This window comes from Haemaphysalis longicornis, unplaced genomic scaffold, assembly GCF_048455015.1.
Source record: "Haemaphysalis longicornis isolate Haplotype H1 unplaced genomic scaffold, Haemaphysalis longicornis Haplotype H1 scaffold_2, whole genome shotgun sequence".
Lineage (NCBI taxonomy): Eukaryota > Metazoa > Arthropoda > Arachnida > Ixodida > Ixodidae > Haemaphysalis > Haemaphysalis longicornis.
This window is the reverse complement of record NW_027526295.1, coordinates 270,493,069-270,507,585: the sequence shown is the minus strand read 5'-3', so window position 1 is coordinate 270,507,585 and position 14,517 is coordinate 270,493,069. Positions and strand designations below refer to the sequence as shown.

General features: G+C 45.9%; 1 protein-coding gene across 1 annotated transcript in view; it reads right to left on the bottom strand.

Annotated features, from left to right (window-relative positions):
- Positions 1-12,385: 12,385 nt before the first annotated feature.
- The window catches only part of LOC144168635 (putative transporter YutK), a 28,194-nt gene continuing 26,062 nt past the window's right edge, over positions 12,386-14,517 (bottom strand). Inside the window, exons 10-11 of the mRNA XM_077697581.1 lie at positions 13,992-14,172; positions 12,386-13,135 (exon numbers count right to left, since the gene is read on the bottom strand). Coding sequence (XP_077553707.1) covers positions 13,095-13,135; positions 13,992-14,172 — 222 coding nt within the window. The 3' untranslated portion in view covers positions 12,386-13,094. The remainder of the gene's footprint in view (positions 13,136-13,991; positions 14,173-14,517) is intronic.

The window sequence follows — 14,517 nt, the reverse complement described above, 5'->3', positions numbered from 1 at the left end:
AGCTCCCCAGCACTTATGACAGCATTAGAGACGTCACGAAAACATACGATTTGGCGGGAGAATCAAAATTTTAACTTACATTGATTCATTGGTCAGTGAATAAAGCATCGTTTGCTTCTGCACAAGCACTGGGGGTACCACAAAACACGAAATATTCCGAATGAAACAAACTTGTATTTTGTCTGCATGGCCCTTTTAGATGCATCCGGAAATACTTTTTGTAGGTGGTAAATTAACTCCAACAATCGAAAGGGTACGCGGTTAAGCGATCTAAGTCGAGTATTGCTTCCCCGGTGACAACAGAAAGCCAAGTATGCCCCACCTTCGCTTCGACTAATTTAAATGCACGCGATCATTCTAGCTGATTTAACGCCTCCTCGCTGCGTTTACGCACCACGAACCAGTGACTCTAGTTGGCTAGTTTTATTTTTGTCGTGCACGTTTCTTCGTGCAAAAAAAAAAAAACTTCATTGTTGGCACACCGGGTTTAAGTTTGCTAGGGGCTTCAGCCTAGATGGCGGAAGCAAGCTGTAGCACCCGTTGCTTCAGGGCACGTTGGCCCACGAAGCAAGAGCTACCCAAGGTCTTCTCCCAGCGGGTGGTGGTAGAGAAGGGGAGGGAGCGGGGGGTGGGGGGGGGGGTGATGGTCCACGGGGCACTCGCACAAGGAGGGGTAGAGCGTATCGAGGTCGTGACATCTCGGACACGCTGCAAGCGGGAACAGGTGTGGGAGGTAGTGCTGTAGTTGCGGGTGGTTTGCGAGGGAGGGGTTTGTAAAGTGCGCCACATGTGTACTTCCTCTATCGTGAGTTTGGCGTGGGCGGGGGTACTGTTCTGCTGGTGAGACGGTAGCATTGCAGGGTATCACGGTAACGGAGCAGCGAAAGCAATGCAATCGACGAGATACATCATACCCGGCCGCGGCGGCCGCTGTTCGATGGAGGCTACAAGCAAAAACGCCCGTGTGTACTACGAGATTTCGGCGCCCGTTAAAGATCCCCAGGTGGTCAAAATTAATCCGGAGCCCCCCACTACGGCGCGCCTCATCGCCTGTTTTGCGTCGGCACGTTAAACCCTACAATAAATAAATAGATACAGCATAAAATCTGCACAAATTCAGAGAATAATGCGTAGCGTTCTTATGGCGCTTGTCTAACGTGCGAGGTTCTTAACAGCCAAATAGGGCTATCAAAAGCGAAACACCTCATATTATTTTATTCTTTTTAAGTTTCCCTCTGCTTCTTTTCGCAACTGATACAAAATTATGCCATTATAGCGATGAAGTGCCTTTACTTCGCTAATTACGTTTCTTTCCCCGAAGATGCAAGCCGTGGTGCATAGTTGATCCGTTTACGCTATGATTTTATTCGTATTTCCAATGTTCTTTTGCGGACTTTTTGTCTATTCTTCGGTTTGGGGGGGGGGATCTATGATTTGCATATTTTTTAATTTGTGAGATCATCCTTGTTAATATTTTATTTTTTTATATTTCTCTTATATTTTGTTTTTTCGAAAATCTCCCTGACCAATTATCTCCATTTACGCTATTATAACCATCTAAGGTGGAACTTCCGCCAAATCTGCATTTTCTGTGGAAGTACAAATCACTGCACAGTTCTTCGCCTTTCTGGCTAATTATTTACATGGCATTCTAAAGTTTTCTGGGCAACTTTTCTCGTTTATTCTTCGGTTTGGGGGGAGATGTAAAATATATATTTTTTATTTTGTGACAATTTTTGATGAAATTTTATTTCCTCTAAATTTCTTTTTTGAAAAATTTTGTGCGAGCAATAATATTCATTTATGCTATTATAACGACGAAAGGTGGAGGTTCCACCCAATCTGCATTTTTGTTGAAATGCACCCCGTTAAACGATCCAGGCTGTGGGCGTACTGGGCAAGGAATGCTGCGCATTAACAGTAACTGGAGAATCGAAGAGCAGGGGTAACACAATCCGGTGATAGTCTCCAAAGACTGCAATGCGAACGTCTCCAGACCACACAAAAATGGGTTAATTTAAAATTGTTAAAATTGGTAAAGTTTGAACTACAGTATAATGATTGACGTCGGCCAATACTGCACATAGGTATACGTCAGAAGACTTAACTGTAGCAACGCATCTTATGGAGTTGTCATAGCGTTGCCTCCAAACCAGACAAGAGTGGTCCATTATGTGCAATCATTCGCATCGTCACTACTATTCCTTACTACAATTACCATAGAGTACTACAATCTGATGTACGGCAAAGAAAGACCAGCTAACGACAATGTAGTGCAGCTTTCTAATTTTGGGGCACAACAGTGGCCTTGGTTTTCAGGCTTCGAAGCCGCACAGGTAACCGTAATCTCTGTTAATGTGTCCTACTATGTCGTCACTGAAGCTTGATTAGGTAAATTCACCTGTTTGTTTCACGTACATTTTACGGCTGCCGATAAGCACACCCTCAGCCCACTTTACGGATGACTGCTTTAATGTCTGAGTGATTTTCTTAAGAAAAAAGAAAATAAAATCTGCCCCACAGCCAATAAGCCTACTGCTCTTCAGAGCATTAAAGCAGTAGAATGAACCGCGAATGTATACCGGGGTACTATAAATTATCAGTTCGTATGTCCATCGTCATCACACAGCCTACGTATGTCTACTTCAGGACGGAGGCTTGAACGCTATGAACCTTCGTCCATATACGTTGACAAAGGATTTACGGATGATTGCCAGCAAGAGCACTTAGAGAATGGTTCGTCTACAACTGTAAGAGCTAAAACTACGTCGTAGAAATGAGAAAATAAAATAACGCATATTTTCTGCATTGTTTGCAGTTCTCAGAAACAAAGTACGTTACACAATGCCGGTCAAAAAGCACAATAAACACTGTAAAAGCCCTTCAAACACTTCTTGGGATTGCCGGAAGGGGCACATACTACGTACCAATGAATACTTGTAGCTTTAGAAAAATTCAGGATGACCACCAAAGAAAACCGCTATGTAAAACGATGAGCAGGAGTAAACGCAAAGCACTGTAAACATCAGTGCAAAATGTCGGATGGGGTAACTACAAGGTTATAAACATGTACAGTAAGTATAAAACAGCGTCATGATCGATTATGGATGCAATATTGTGGCAGAAGCGGTTTCGGTGATTAATGGCAGGGAACAACGGTGAATTCCAATAAAGATTGGTTGGACTCAATATACGTTCCCTTTCACACCGATGATAGAGGCGGGGGGAAACACGTACAGCGGGTCTGATACGAAAGGCGCTAGCGCTGAACATTTATTGAAGCCCCTGCGAAAAAAAACGGCGGGCGAGCCAGCGGCCGGTGCTTTCATGTCCGATATGACGTATGGCCTGGAATATTTTATGCGGACGAAGAGCGCAGATTTATTATAAAGTGCTTCAACTTTATTAGGAATGTGCACTGGTAATTGATGCACATTTTAGATAAATGACGCTTATCCAATTTTAGACCACGCTTGCCCTGTGTCGAGCCTTATGAAATTTGTTGTATAATTGGCGTCAAGGTAGTTTACCATAGAGAGGGTTTTAATAGGTACACCATCATGACAGCAATGAAAGTGTATGTCGTTTTGCCATTGTGTAGTTGTAATAGGCAACAGTTTAGCCCCACTAATTTGCATTAGTTTGTCATTACACCACTTCGTTTGCACCTGAAGATTTATCTGAAAAACGTTAGCGACTAGAACGTTGGCAATTTTTATTTCTTGGTAACCTCCCTACATTTCCCACCAGCCTCCCGCTCCCTCATTGAACGACTTGTTGGCAGTCTCAAGCGCCGAAGAACATCTGCCGACATTTGATGGCAAACTAATTGCTATTTATTTATTTATTTATTTATTTATTTATTTATTTATTTATTTGTTTGTTTATTTATTTATTTATTTATTTATTTATTTATTTATTTATTTATTCTAATCCCTAAATTCATTTCTTCATTCATTAAGGATAAGACAAGCAGGCTAACAGTGTAACGGAAGTCATTACTTATGCCACTGAAAGGTTAGGAACGACATTGGTTCAAGAACGGAGCACTGTGGTACTCCGCATTTAACGCGCGCGATGGGAGGCTCTAATTATTTACAAATACTGACTTCTAATAGTTTGTTTAAGTCTTTAATTCATTGAGCTATCCTGAAGTTTGATTTTCTCATTCCAGTTTCGTGTTAAACCGGTGGGGAAGGACCTGGTCGAAAGCTTGAAGGACCTGGTCGAAGGAAGGCGATGTATAATGCTTCGCACTAGGGTATTTTTTTCCTGTAGCACGGTATCAAGCATTTTTGAACGCCACTAAACGTTTTGCAGTGTCAATGTATAGTATTAAAAACGTCTCTCGCACGATTTTTTTTCATCACCCTCTTTATTGCGACAAAAAGAGGGATACCCACTCTGTCCCATTAAATTTCGCACTGCTACGATTGCTCTGTTCACCGATCTATACTCCGTAATGCTCTTCTCTTCTCCCCCTCAGCTGATCCTCTCTACGATGATCCGAACTTTCTATACGCTTCCAGGTTATTGGAAATTGAATATGGTTTCACAAAAATAGTGCAGGCTGCGATTTTCGGGCCCGGATCTGTTCCCCAACTGCACTTTGAGACATCCCATGGATTTTCGGGCTCCCTCAGGACGTTCAGAAGCTGCTACACTGCCCTCCTAATCTTCCCTGTCCTCTCATCGGCCTCCGGGCCTTCCTTTTCCAAGAAAAGACAGCAACAGCAACAATAAAAATTTGCAGAACCCTGAAGACGTCGCGTGAATGTAGGAGCACCCGTGAGGTTCCCACCCTGTTCATGCATTCAACAGAATCAATCTAGCGAAACATGCAGTCGGGCATTTTAATGGATCAGCGCACACGCTCCAGTGAGCGAACATAAATCCTCGCTACTATCCGTCAGACGACAAAGGCAGCTCTGATCGAGACAAGGAAACATGCGCAGTTTATTGTGCACGCGGAGAGTTTGCTCAGGCAAGAACCTGAGACTGCCGGAGAAGAGGAAACAAACCGTTCCGCGCGTAAATTGATGCCATCTTTGCAAGATCTCCAGGACACGCACTGGTGAATCCCATCTGTCTATATGCGCATTCCTAGGGCGTCCAAGAATACGCCTTAAAGGCACATTAAAGTGAAGAAACAAGTTCGTCTCTTTCGGTGTACTAGAGTGCCGCCAGTGCAAATAGAGAACTCGCGGTAACAGCATCTTGCTTTTTAATGAAGAAAATATCAAAAGCGCAAAATGCGACATTCCGCTCCGATGTATTGGTACAAGCCCTTCACTTCCTGTTACACCTAGCGCCATCTACTCGGTCACTTAAACACTCCCGCTATTCTTTTAGGCAACTACTAAAAGGAGCCCCCTGCTCTGCTTTTGTGGCCAAGTGGTAGAGGTGCGGGTTCCGACGTTAGCGGGTCGGGCTATATCCCAAACGGTTTTAACGAAGTTTTTTTTGCGCGTTCGGAATTCAGGCAAGGGCGTCTTTGCTTGGCTTTCGCTTGACTTGACGCTTTGCTTGACGGCACCAAGCAATAAAGACAGACTTTAACTTTGCACTCCTTGCCTTCGCTTCTCCTTCATTCAATAAATAAGAATAATAAAGACGAAATAACAATTAAGCATTCCCAAACCATACCCAATTACGCAACATTCACGCGATACCCCCACCACTCTGCGACGCATTTACTCGAGTTCCCCCCGTGGGAAGATGCGGGCGGGTTAATTTATTTGTTAGCGCAATTTTACAAGTGTGGGGAAAATGCACGAGTATGCACAGGTCTTGTCGCTTCTTACCCGTTCCGTGTATTAAACTTTTATATTTTAAATAACCACCACGCCAAATTCAAAAAGCACACCTTGACGTTCTAGGTCGCATGATTTTTCTGTTTGGAATATTCTCTCAGGTAAGTTATGCGCGCTGTTTGCGTGAATAAATTGTTTGGTACCTTTCCTATTGTTTTAGGTGGGATGCACAGCTTATCACCACGTTTAACTATCGTTATGCACCGCACCGGAAGTGCGGAAGTGCTGGGCTTATACCAGCCTGTATTGCGCGAATTCCAAGCGCAAAATTTCAAACAGAGGACGAACGGGACAGAGCCCTATAACAATGTAAGCCCTATGACACGACAATAGGAGCTTATACACGACATTGAGCGCACAGGGTGGTGCCTTAATCAAAGCCTCCGTGAACATGCCAATCCAGCGGAAAAAGGCACAGATGGGAACCTAGCCAGTCATTGCCAGAACTGCAAGTGTTCACCTCTGTTTAACGAATCTACGGTTGTGTTTTCTGACCCTGATCAGCGCCCACGAAAGATTGTGGAGGCGGCTGCGATGCATCATGGGGGCGACGATTGTGTTAGCATGACCTCCGTAACTTGGACACCGAAAGAGCTGACCTTCCTTGGTGCGCCCATGACATAAGGGATGAGGAACGTGTGCGCGCCTGTACACTGCGCACATGCTCTTGTTTAGTACACTGCGGACATAGTCTGGTTTATTTTTCATATTTTTATGTCAGAATTGTAGCGTTTATTTAGGTCGTTTTGTAAATAAAATGTCGGTTGGAAGTTAGCGTTAGTCTCTGTCCCGTTCGTCCCCTGTCTTAAATTTTGCGCTTGAAATTTGTGCAATGGATTGTCAACTAGCTCTAACCCACACGTTGTTAAGCTATATTTACACGGGAAAAGAATGTCTCCGTTAAAAGAGGTATCGTCCCGCATACGGTTTCTGGTACTACGATTTGTGACGCCGGAAATCACCAATGATGAAACTGTAGTGGTGAAGCTTGTTTGAGCGTTTTATTGAAACTCATGTGAAAGCTTGTGTACTTAAAAAGTACACAGAAATTATGAGAATTGTCTGCTAATGCGCAGTCAATCCCACACCACTTCTCCCCACTATCATAACGATTGAATATGTTAAAAGGCACTGAAGGCAGCTACCAAGTTTGGTTCATACAAAAGTTTAGCTGCACCTTAGCCCTTGTTGAGGAACTAGACCCGCGCCATGGCTCAGCTGAGAACACCCGTTTAATCACCTCGTCTTCCCTAGGTCATGATGATGATCTGTAATTTGGCAGGCGGTCTTCTTTTTTCGCTACATCCTCCCGCCCACGACAGTGATGCATCTATGCACAAAAGGACTAGAGGAGAAAAAAACATGCCAGAAATTATAGTAAGTTCAGCAGCCTGCTTCCAATCTATCTAGCCGTTCAGCCACCGCTCGCCAGCAGCTTAATTTTCCATCGGTGCTTTGACGTCCGATGATGCTTTCGAATGACGGTCTTCGTTATTGTCGACGATGAAGGTACAATAACCCTCTGTTGTGTTGCAGGGAAGAAATTTGGGGCTGTCTCGCGTCGTCTCTCACATCGTCTTGGTCGGGATCGCCGTTGTCTCGACCGACGCCTTATAAATTTGGAGGAACTAGTTCCACTCCGCCTGACGGAATCGGGTCGTTGTTTAGGCGAGCGTCCACAAACTGTGCGATTCGTCTTTAGTTTGTCCTTCTTTTTCTGTTTGCTTAGCTTGTCCCGAAGTCTTTTCCCTCCCGCCGGTTCATGTCGGTGCTAACGGCATTAGTGTTCGTGCTCAGAGCAATTAAAATAACAGCCCCCCGGTAATAGGTAACGTACTATGTAGGTTGTGCTAAGATTTCTCTCTTAGCGCAGTCTATCCGTGACCAGAACGTAGCATTTGTGGACGCGTTCAAGTCGCCTGCCGGCAGTGGGACGGTTTCCGCGGTTGTCGCGTTCGTTATGAGTGATGGGTCTGCTCCCTCAGATACGTTATTACGGTCAGCTGTAGATGTGACCAATGAGCTCCATGATGCTAGGACGGGTGGGACTTGAGTGGTTGCCGAAGGTCTCCGTGAAATATTGTTCATCGCGACATGCTGCGTGTTTATCTCTTTCTGCATCAAGCTCATCTTGGATATCTTGTCATTAAGCAGCCACTTCGCGCTGAAAATCATGTATAAGTTTTTGTCAGACTCTTCGAAATCCTTTTCGTAATCTTGGACATCTAGGAGATCTCGTATCTGTACGTCAAGATTGTGTTTGTGGTCCAGCACTTGTGTAAGGGATTCCAGGAGGATTTTAAGCGTACTTATTCGCGGTGTTGCTGATTCCACAAGGTTGTATGTTGTTCTGACGAGTTCTGATATCTTTGCCCGGAGAGTATCCCTCAGCCGCTTCAGTTGATTGACGGCCTCCCTGTCCTCACTAGGCTGAATGTCCACAGGGAGGGTGTTATGGATACCGTGCTGCTGCTGGACACTTCCGGGTTCTCAGTGTTCGGTGCGGTGCGTCGAGCAGCCAGCCACGGGGGCGCCGTTCGAGAGTAAGGCCCACGGGATCAGGACATCAAACGGTTTCCCGGGCCTCGCGTGCCTCGAAGTCGCTGTGCGCTGTCATCTGGTGTTCACCAGGCCCTTCCTCCCGGGTTTCACGGCAGCAAACATGCTGAGGAGCTTTACCCAGGGCCTTTATAGCTCTAAAGGTCGCTGGTTCGATCCCGGGTTTCGGCATCAAAGATGCCGCGGAAGCTAGCGCGAGTCAAAGCCCCAGAGCCCTATACATACAGAGCGACCCGTACTTCTTTATTCGATGTGATCGAACCGACTACTGATGATGATCGTGGCACGTGTTTACGCTCGCTTCGTCGTCTTCCTCCTTTTCTACAGCCCTCTCAGCGTTTTTTCGGCGGCGAAACACACTTTTATTGCCGAGAAATTACCAAGTGAAAAACACGTTTCTTTCTTCGCGCACTTTCATGACGTTTCGCGTGACGGGAACGGGGACCGGAAGCGACTGAGACAGCGGTGTGCTCTAGCAGGAAAACTAAAACCTACCAAGCAAACCATGAGGGCCCCAGGTGCCACTTGTCGCACTCGCAGCGCGCATACCACAAAACAACTTGCCGTGGACGTGATGAAGGGGCTTTACCCCACACGTCCGTAGCCACTACTCTGTTCTCGCCAATCTTGGTGCCGCATGGGACGGGAAAGTGTGGTTAAACACGTATAAAAGGCCACATACGTGTTTAACCTGAATACGTGTTAAAGGCCGATACTGTTTGACCAAAAGGACCGCGTGAATGTACCACGTGGCCTTTTAATTTACATGTAAAACGTCCAGCGGAGATAGGTTCGGGGCGTTCACATTGGGTTGGCCTGCTGCACGGAGCAAGCGCAACATGACTGCGTGGCGCCATCTGTTATTACGACTTGTAACAGCGATCAATGCCTAGTGTGAAAGCGACGCCTAGATACTCCGGTGTACGAGCACCTGAAAGGCAGTATGAGCGCATTTCCGTGCTGTTACTATGCAGGCGTGCGTTTGCACTGTCATCCGAAAATGCGAAAAAGACATTCAAATGTACGGCTCGACAGGTGGGCTTACTTTGGTCAGCATTGGTGTACGCAGAGTTGGAAGTAACGGGCGTGTGAATACGCAGAAACTGCAATAACCATTGCAACTTCCAGCGGAGTCGCGGCTTGGCAGCTTGCGAATGCGGCATCGTGGTACTTACACTTGTACATTTATGTTTGTTTAGTACTTATTAAAGTTAACGTGTTAAGATTTTAAGCGTTTGTTTGAGAGCTTGTGCGCGCTTCTTGTCTGTTCGTCCCGTGACTCGCGCACATCCGGTCAGTCGCTGTTCACGTCATTTCTCTGGGTGACCGATAACTTCATTTTTTTTAAATCATTTACGATATTATTTTACAAGATGCTGCCCCAAAGACTGATATATTCGTTTTCTGGGGGCGGCGATCTTACCATTTACACCAACTTCGGTTTTGTGTTCAGTGTCCCTTTAACTTCACCACTTAAACACTTTTGTGCAGATACACAGCATTATACGCGATGGATAATTTTTCGCGTTTTTTTCTTGTCTTTACGGGTATTGTAGTTATCTTTTCGTCATATGACGGCGGTGTACAAGACAGACTTATTTCATTAGTTCTTTCTTGGTAATTTCTTTAGTTTAAGTTTTTAATGCTCGTTTTCTAACTCTTCGCCGACCAAAAATCTATACTTACGCCGTTGCAACGGTTGAATGCGTTAACTTCGCCAAATTTACATTTTAGTGCAAACGCAAAGCCTTACACAATTAGTGCCTGTTTACGACTTTTTATCATGTTCTGGCATTTTTACGGCTTTTTGTAGAGTCATGTGAGGCCGGTCGGTAAGAGGAATTTTTCATTTTGTTCAGTTTGTGTATTTGCAGGTAGCATGCGACCGAAGATCTCTATTTACCCTGTAACAACGAGAAAATGTGTTGTCATGGCAAGTATGCATTTCTGTTGAGATACGGATGTTACTGAGTTGGTGCGCTGGGGTGCCGAACAAGAAATTCTTAAGCAAAATACCGTGAACGACTTTGTAGGCGGGCCCCCTTCACTATAAATGACCTGTATCTTTCGTCGCGTAACAATGGAGCGGCATAAAAAGAGTAATGACAACTTTATTATTTATTTCTGAACAAACAAATATCGTCTGCCGGCTAAAAAGCGGCAAAAGCTTCGAATAGTGTACTCCTTCGGCCAAAACAAGAAATAATGCAGCCTTTACGCGTTCTTCCTAAACCGGTACGCCGCACGCCGCAATGGCACGCCGCATGCCATTGGCACGCCGCAAGTATGTATAGCCCAATGAGTAACAATTTAATTCCTCCGTAGCGAAACGTGTGGATTCGACAATGTATGTTTCGTAAGAACTCACTGAAAAAAAAAAGAAAGAAAGAAAGCGCGCGGATACAGCATACCATTTGTGTGCACCCCGTTATCTGGTTGACAAAAGATGGGCACTACTGATATACTCGTATTACACGGAGACAGCGATGACATGAGCGCGCTGACGCGTAGCGGTATACGAGTACTTGAACTTGGCACATGACACGTACAGTGGAACTCCGTTCATACGTTTTTCACCGGAAAGGAAGAACAAAACATAACCAGAAAACGCAGCAGTGAGGAAACCTTCGAAAATGAACGAAAACAGCGTAGCTTTGACTTGCAACCATGTATTTCTACAGCTTCTGCCTTCGAACCTTAAAAAACTCGAGAATGTAGAATTGCAGCTTTTTGAGATCGCTGGAAAACAGCACGCGTGGCAATGCAAGGTCCCTAGCGGTGTTGACTCTCTTCCGCGCTGCCTGCTTGTCTACTGCGTTTAGTACGTCAAGCTTTTCCTGAAGGGAAAGCGCCTCCCGTTTTCGCGACGCCATCAAGGCACAACAAAGGTCGCCGTTGCGAGTGTGACGGTGCTCTCAAAGCTTGAAGCGCACGATGAGGCAAACACGCATTTCAGGCATTCCGAAGTGAAACTTCCTCTGTAAGCGCAGTCATGATGTTGACAGCATAGAGCAGTGGTTCTCGGCCGTTACTGCCCCGGGGACCCCTTTGGGGTTGGCGAAAGTGATGGTGGACACCATGATGGAGCATATGTTGATCGGTGTCATAATGTCAAACAACTTGTACTTGCAGCTTACATCGCTCACACACTTACCCGATTCCCGCCTTTTCTGCTTGAAGTTAATGACGATGAGCATCATAATGCTGAACAATTTGCTCTTGAATCTAAAAGTCTGCCTTTACTGTGTCTGTTTCTTTTCTTCTCATTGCTGGCGTAATGTGCAAAAATCAGATGTTAAAACATGTGCTACGCGGAGAAACTAAGCGTACACGTAATGTGGCGAAGCCACCTTTTTGCATTGCAAGAAAGTGCTAGTTAGCAAAATCGAGAAAAGAATGGCGGGAGGGGAGGGGGGAGGGGAGGCTTTGAGCGAGGCTTCGCGGACCCCTCAAATGCTCTCGCGGACCCCCTGGAGTCCGCGGACCCCCATTTGAGAACCACTGGCATAGAGTAACATAGGGCCATCTAGTGGTGACGAATAGCAACCGCGTGCGGTTTCATGCAGTCATTTCCTTAGCCAAGACTGGCCAAGGCTGTACCAAGGCTCATCAAACGTTAAAATGGCGTTCCGCGCATGTTTCCCGGGCGGCTTCGGAGTGTCAGATTGCGACGCATGATCCGGGAACGTACTCTGAGCCACGACGTAAACGTGAGGATTTAAATACATGCGACTCTGTGTGAGCTGCACCGGGGCCAGACAAATGAAACGTAGCAGCCGGGAAAACTCCGCACTGAGGAACGCAAGCGCGGGGTTCTACTGTACTTTGTTATCTTAACTCACATTCATTCAAAAGAGCGACAGTTGTGCCAGTTGGTCGTGCATCGTTCTTTATGCGCTGAATTCTTCGCATGACATGGATTAGGACGGAGCGCGTGAGTGCCCACTGTGCTGTATCAAGCGCAAAACCTTAAGCGTCCACACGAATTTTTATCCCAGTTTGACATGTACAAATAATTCGGAACATCGTTTATTGTTCAAAAAAAGTCAGCGGAGCCGCAAGCAAGCTCGCTTGCACGCAAGTTGTCTGCAGCAATTGCGGTACGCGGTGAGCGGATTATACGGTGTTAGCAAAGGAATTAGAGATTTTTATGCAGTTGAGCACGTACGGAGCCGGCTTTCTTCGAAAATGATTCGAGATGGTGATACATCCTTGTGTCATTAAAACACACTAAACTAACAAACCATTCGAGATAGTATGGCACCAAAAGAAATTTAACATTGGCGTCTTGAAACGTGTAAGAGCACTTCGGACATGCGGGTGAAGTAAGGTAAATCAAACAGAAAAAAGTACGCGGGACTCTAGGCCATCTAACATACAATTTTGAATGCTCGTTAATGCTATTAGTACAATTCTAGGCACAGAAAATACGTAATCACATTTAACGCGGTGTCTTGTTTGTTGCGCGCATAAATCGCGTATAACCTTCATTTAGAGTGATAAGTACCATTCTTAAAATAAGCTAGGTGCAAGAAAATATAGCTAAATTTTGTAACTGCGATGCATTTGGGCCTATTATAGTATATCACTGTATCTAGAAGATGTGTCCATGCACTTGGAGGGGAAGCGAGACGAAAGTAATAGCAGAACAAGTCCGTCGAGTCTGCATCCACCTCGGTTGGTGGAATATGTACGGCGGCCAGTCTTGAGGTGGCGGTGCCCTCAGGGCCCCTTCTCGTCGGACAAACCCGTCAACAAACTCCCTGAAATGGAACACGCCAACTAGCGTCAGTCGCCCGTCACAAAAGGCCATAGCTGGAGTAGAACGCGTTTAAACTATGGACAGTGAGAAATGGGAGACGAAAAACAACAACACCGGACGAAGCGCACTTTCTGGCTGCTGTACGTTCCCACTTTCCAAAGTTTGAGTGTTTTCCACTCCAGCTATGCAATACCAACTAGCCCCTACTGATGCTCTGTCAACAAAGGACCAGTTAACTACGAGCCACTTAACCAAAGATACGTTGAACGCCGTCATGCTACATTTAAAGATCAACTTGTACAGAACATTATAGCGTAAAGTATGTCCTGAGGAATAATATGAAACCTTGGTGCGAGATAGGAGCTCTGGCAGCACCTAAATTCGCACAGTGACCGCGCTCTGTGGGGTGACACTTGTCGTTCGAACTCAACAGGCATTCAATTACGCGCAGAACAAAACGGATGTCACATCTAGCGTCTATGAGGGCTCTGTGTGGGCTTTTATATAATCACATCTTACCTAAGGCAGTTCACTATGGAGTGCGTCATGAAGTAGGCGCAACTGTAACTAGTTAACATTGAAATTCCAGATATTATTCATTTACTTATCGAGCGTGCAACACACAGGATGACGTGTTACCATACGTTGATTTTACCATGAAAGAGACACGGAGCACAGGAAATGCTAAGAGCCTGCAAACCAGTGAGCGAGCGAGTGAGGGAGACGTACTTTAGTCGTCTTCCTAACTACTAACACGCGGGAAAACAAGCCATCAGCTGATCCGCATTGCTTTCAATGACTGTAGCGCACGTAGCAGCAAAGCGTGTACATTATACGATTCAGGCCCCCGTGCATACCGGCCACGCAGGTGGTCATGAATGAAGAGGCGATGCCGCTGCAGAGAGCCCTGAGCACCATCTTGGAGGCGTCCTCGATGCGTGGCGGGCACAGCACGTTCATGGCTCCCAGCATCATGGACACGGCGCCCAAGTTGCCAAAGCTGCACATGGCGTACGTGAGCAGCACCACCGACCGCTCCTGCGGCACGGGGTAACGGAGGCGTCATTCCATTTCGTATACGGTGCAGAAGTGAAAGCACGTAGCGCCATCGAACGGTTCACTTTCAACACTGGGGATATATTTTTGAACAGCTGCTAAGAATTACACGCCGTTTGATTTTTGTAGCTTTGAATAGAATACCAGCGTCCCTCTCAATCGTGCTACTACAGCATATGGAAGTGTCGGATAGCAGTCCGGTACTCCGACATAGATGCGTGTCTTGCCCGGGGCTATTTCCAATAGGCCATAGTCTCTTTCACTGAAGTAGGAAAAACACAAGTTGATGCACCGTACTGGCTGTCACAGGTGGGGCAGCTCATAGAG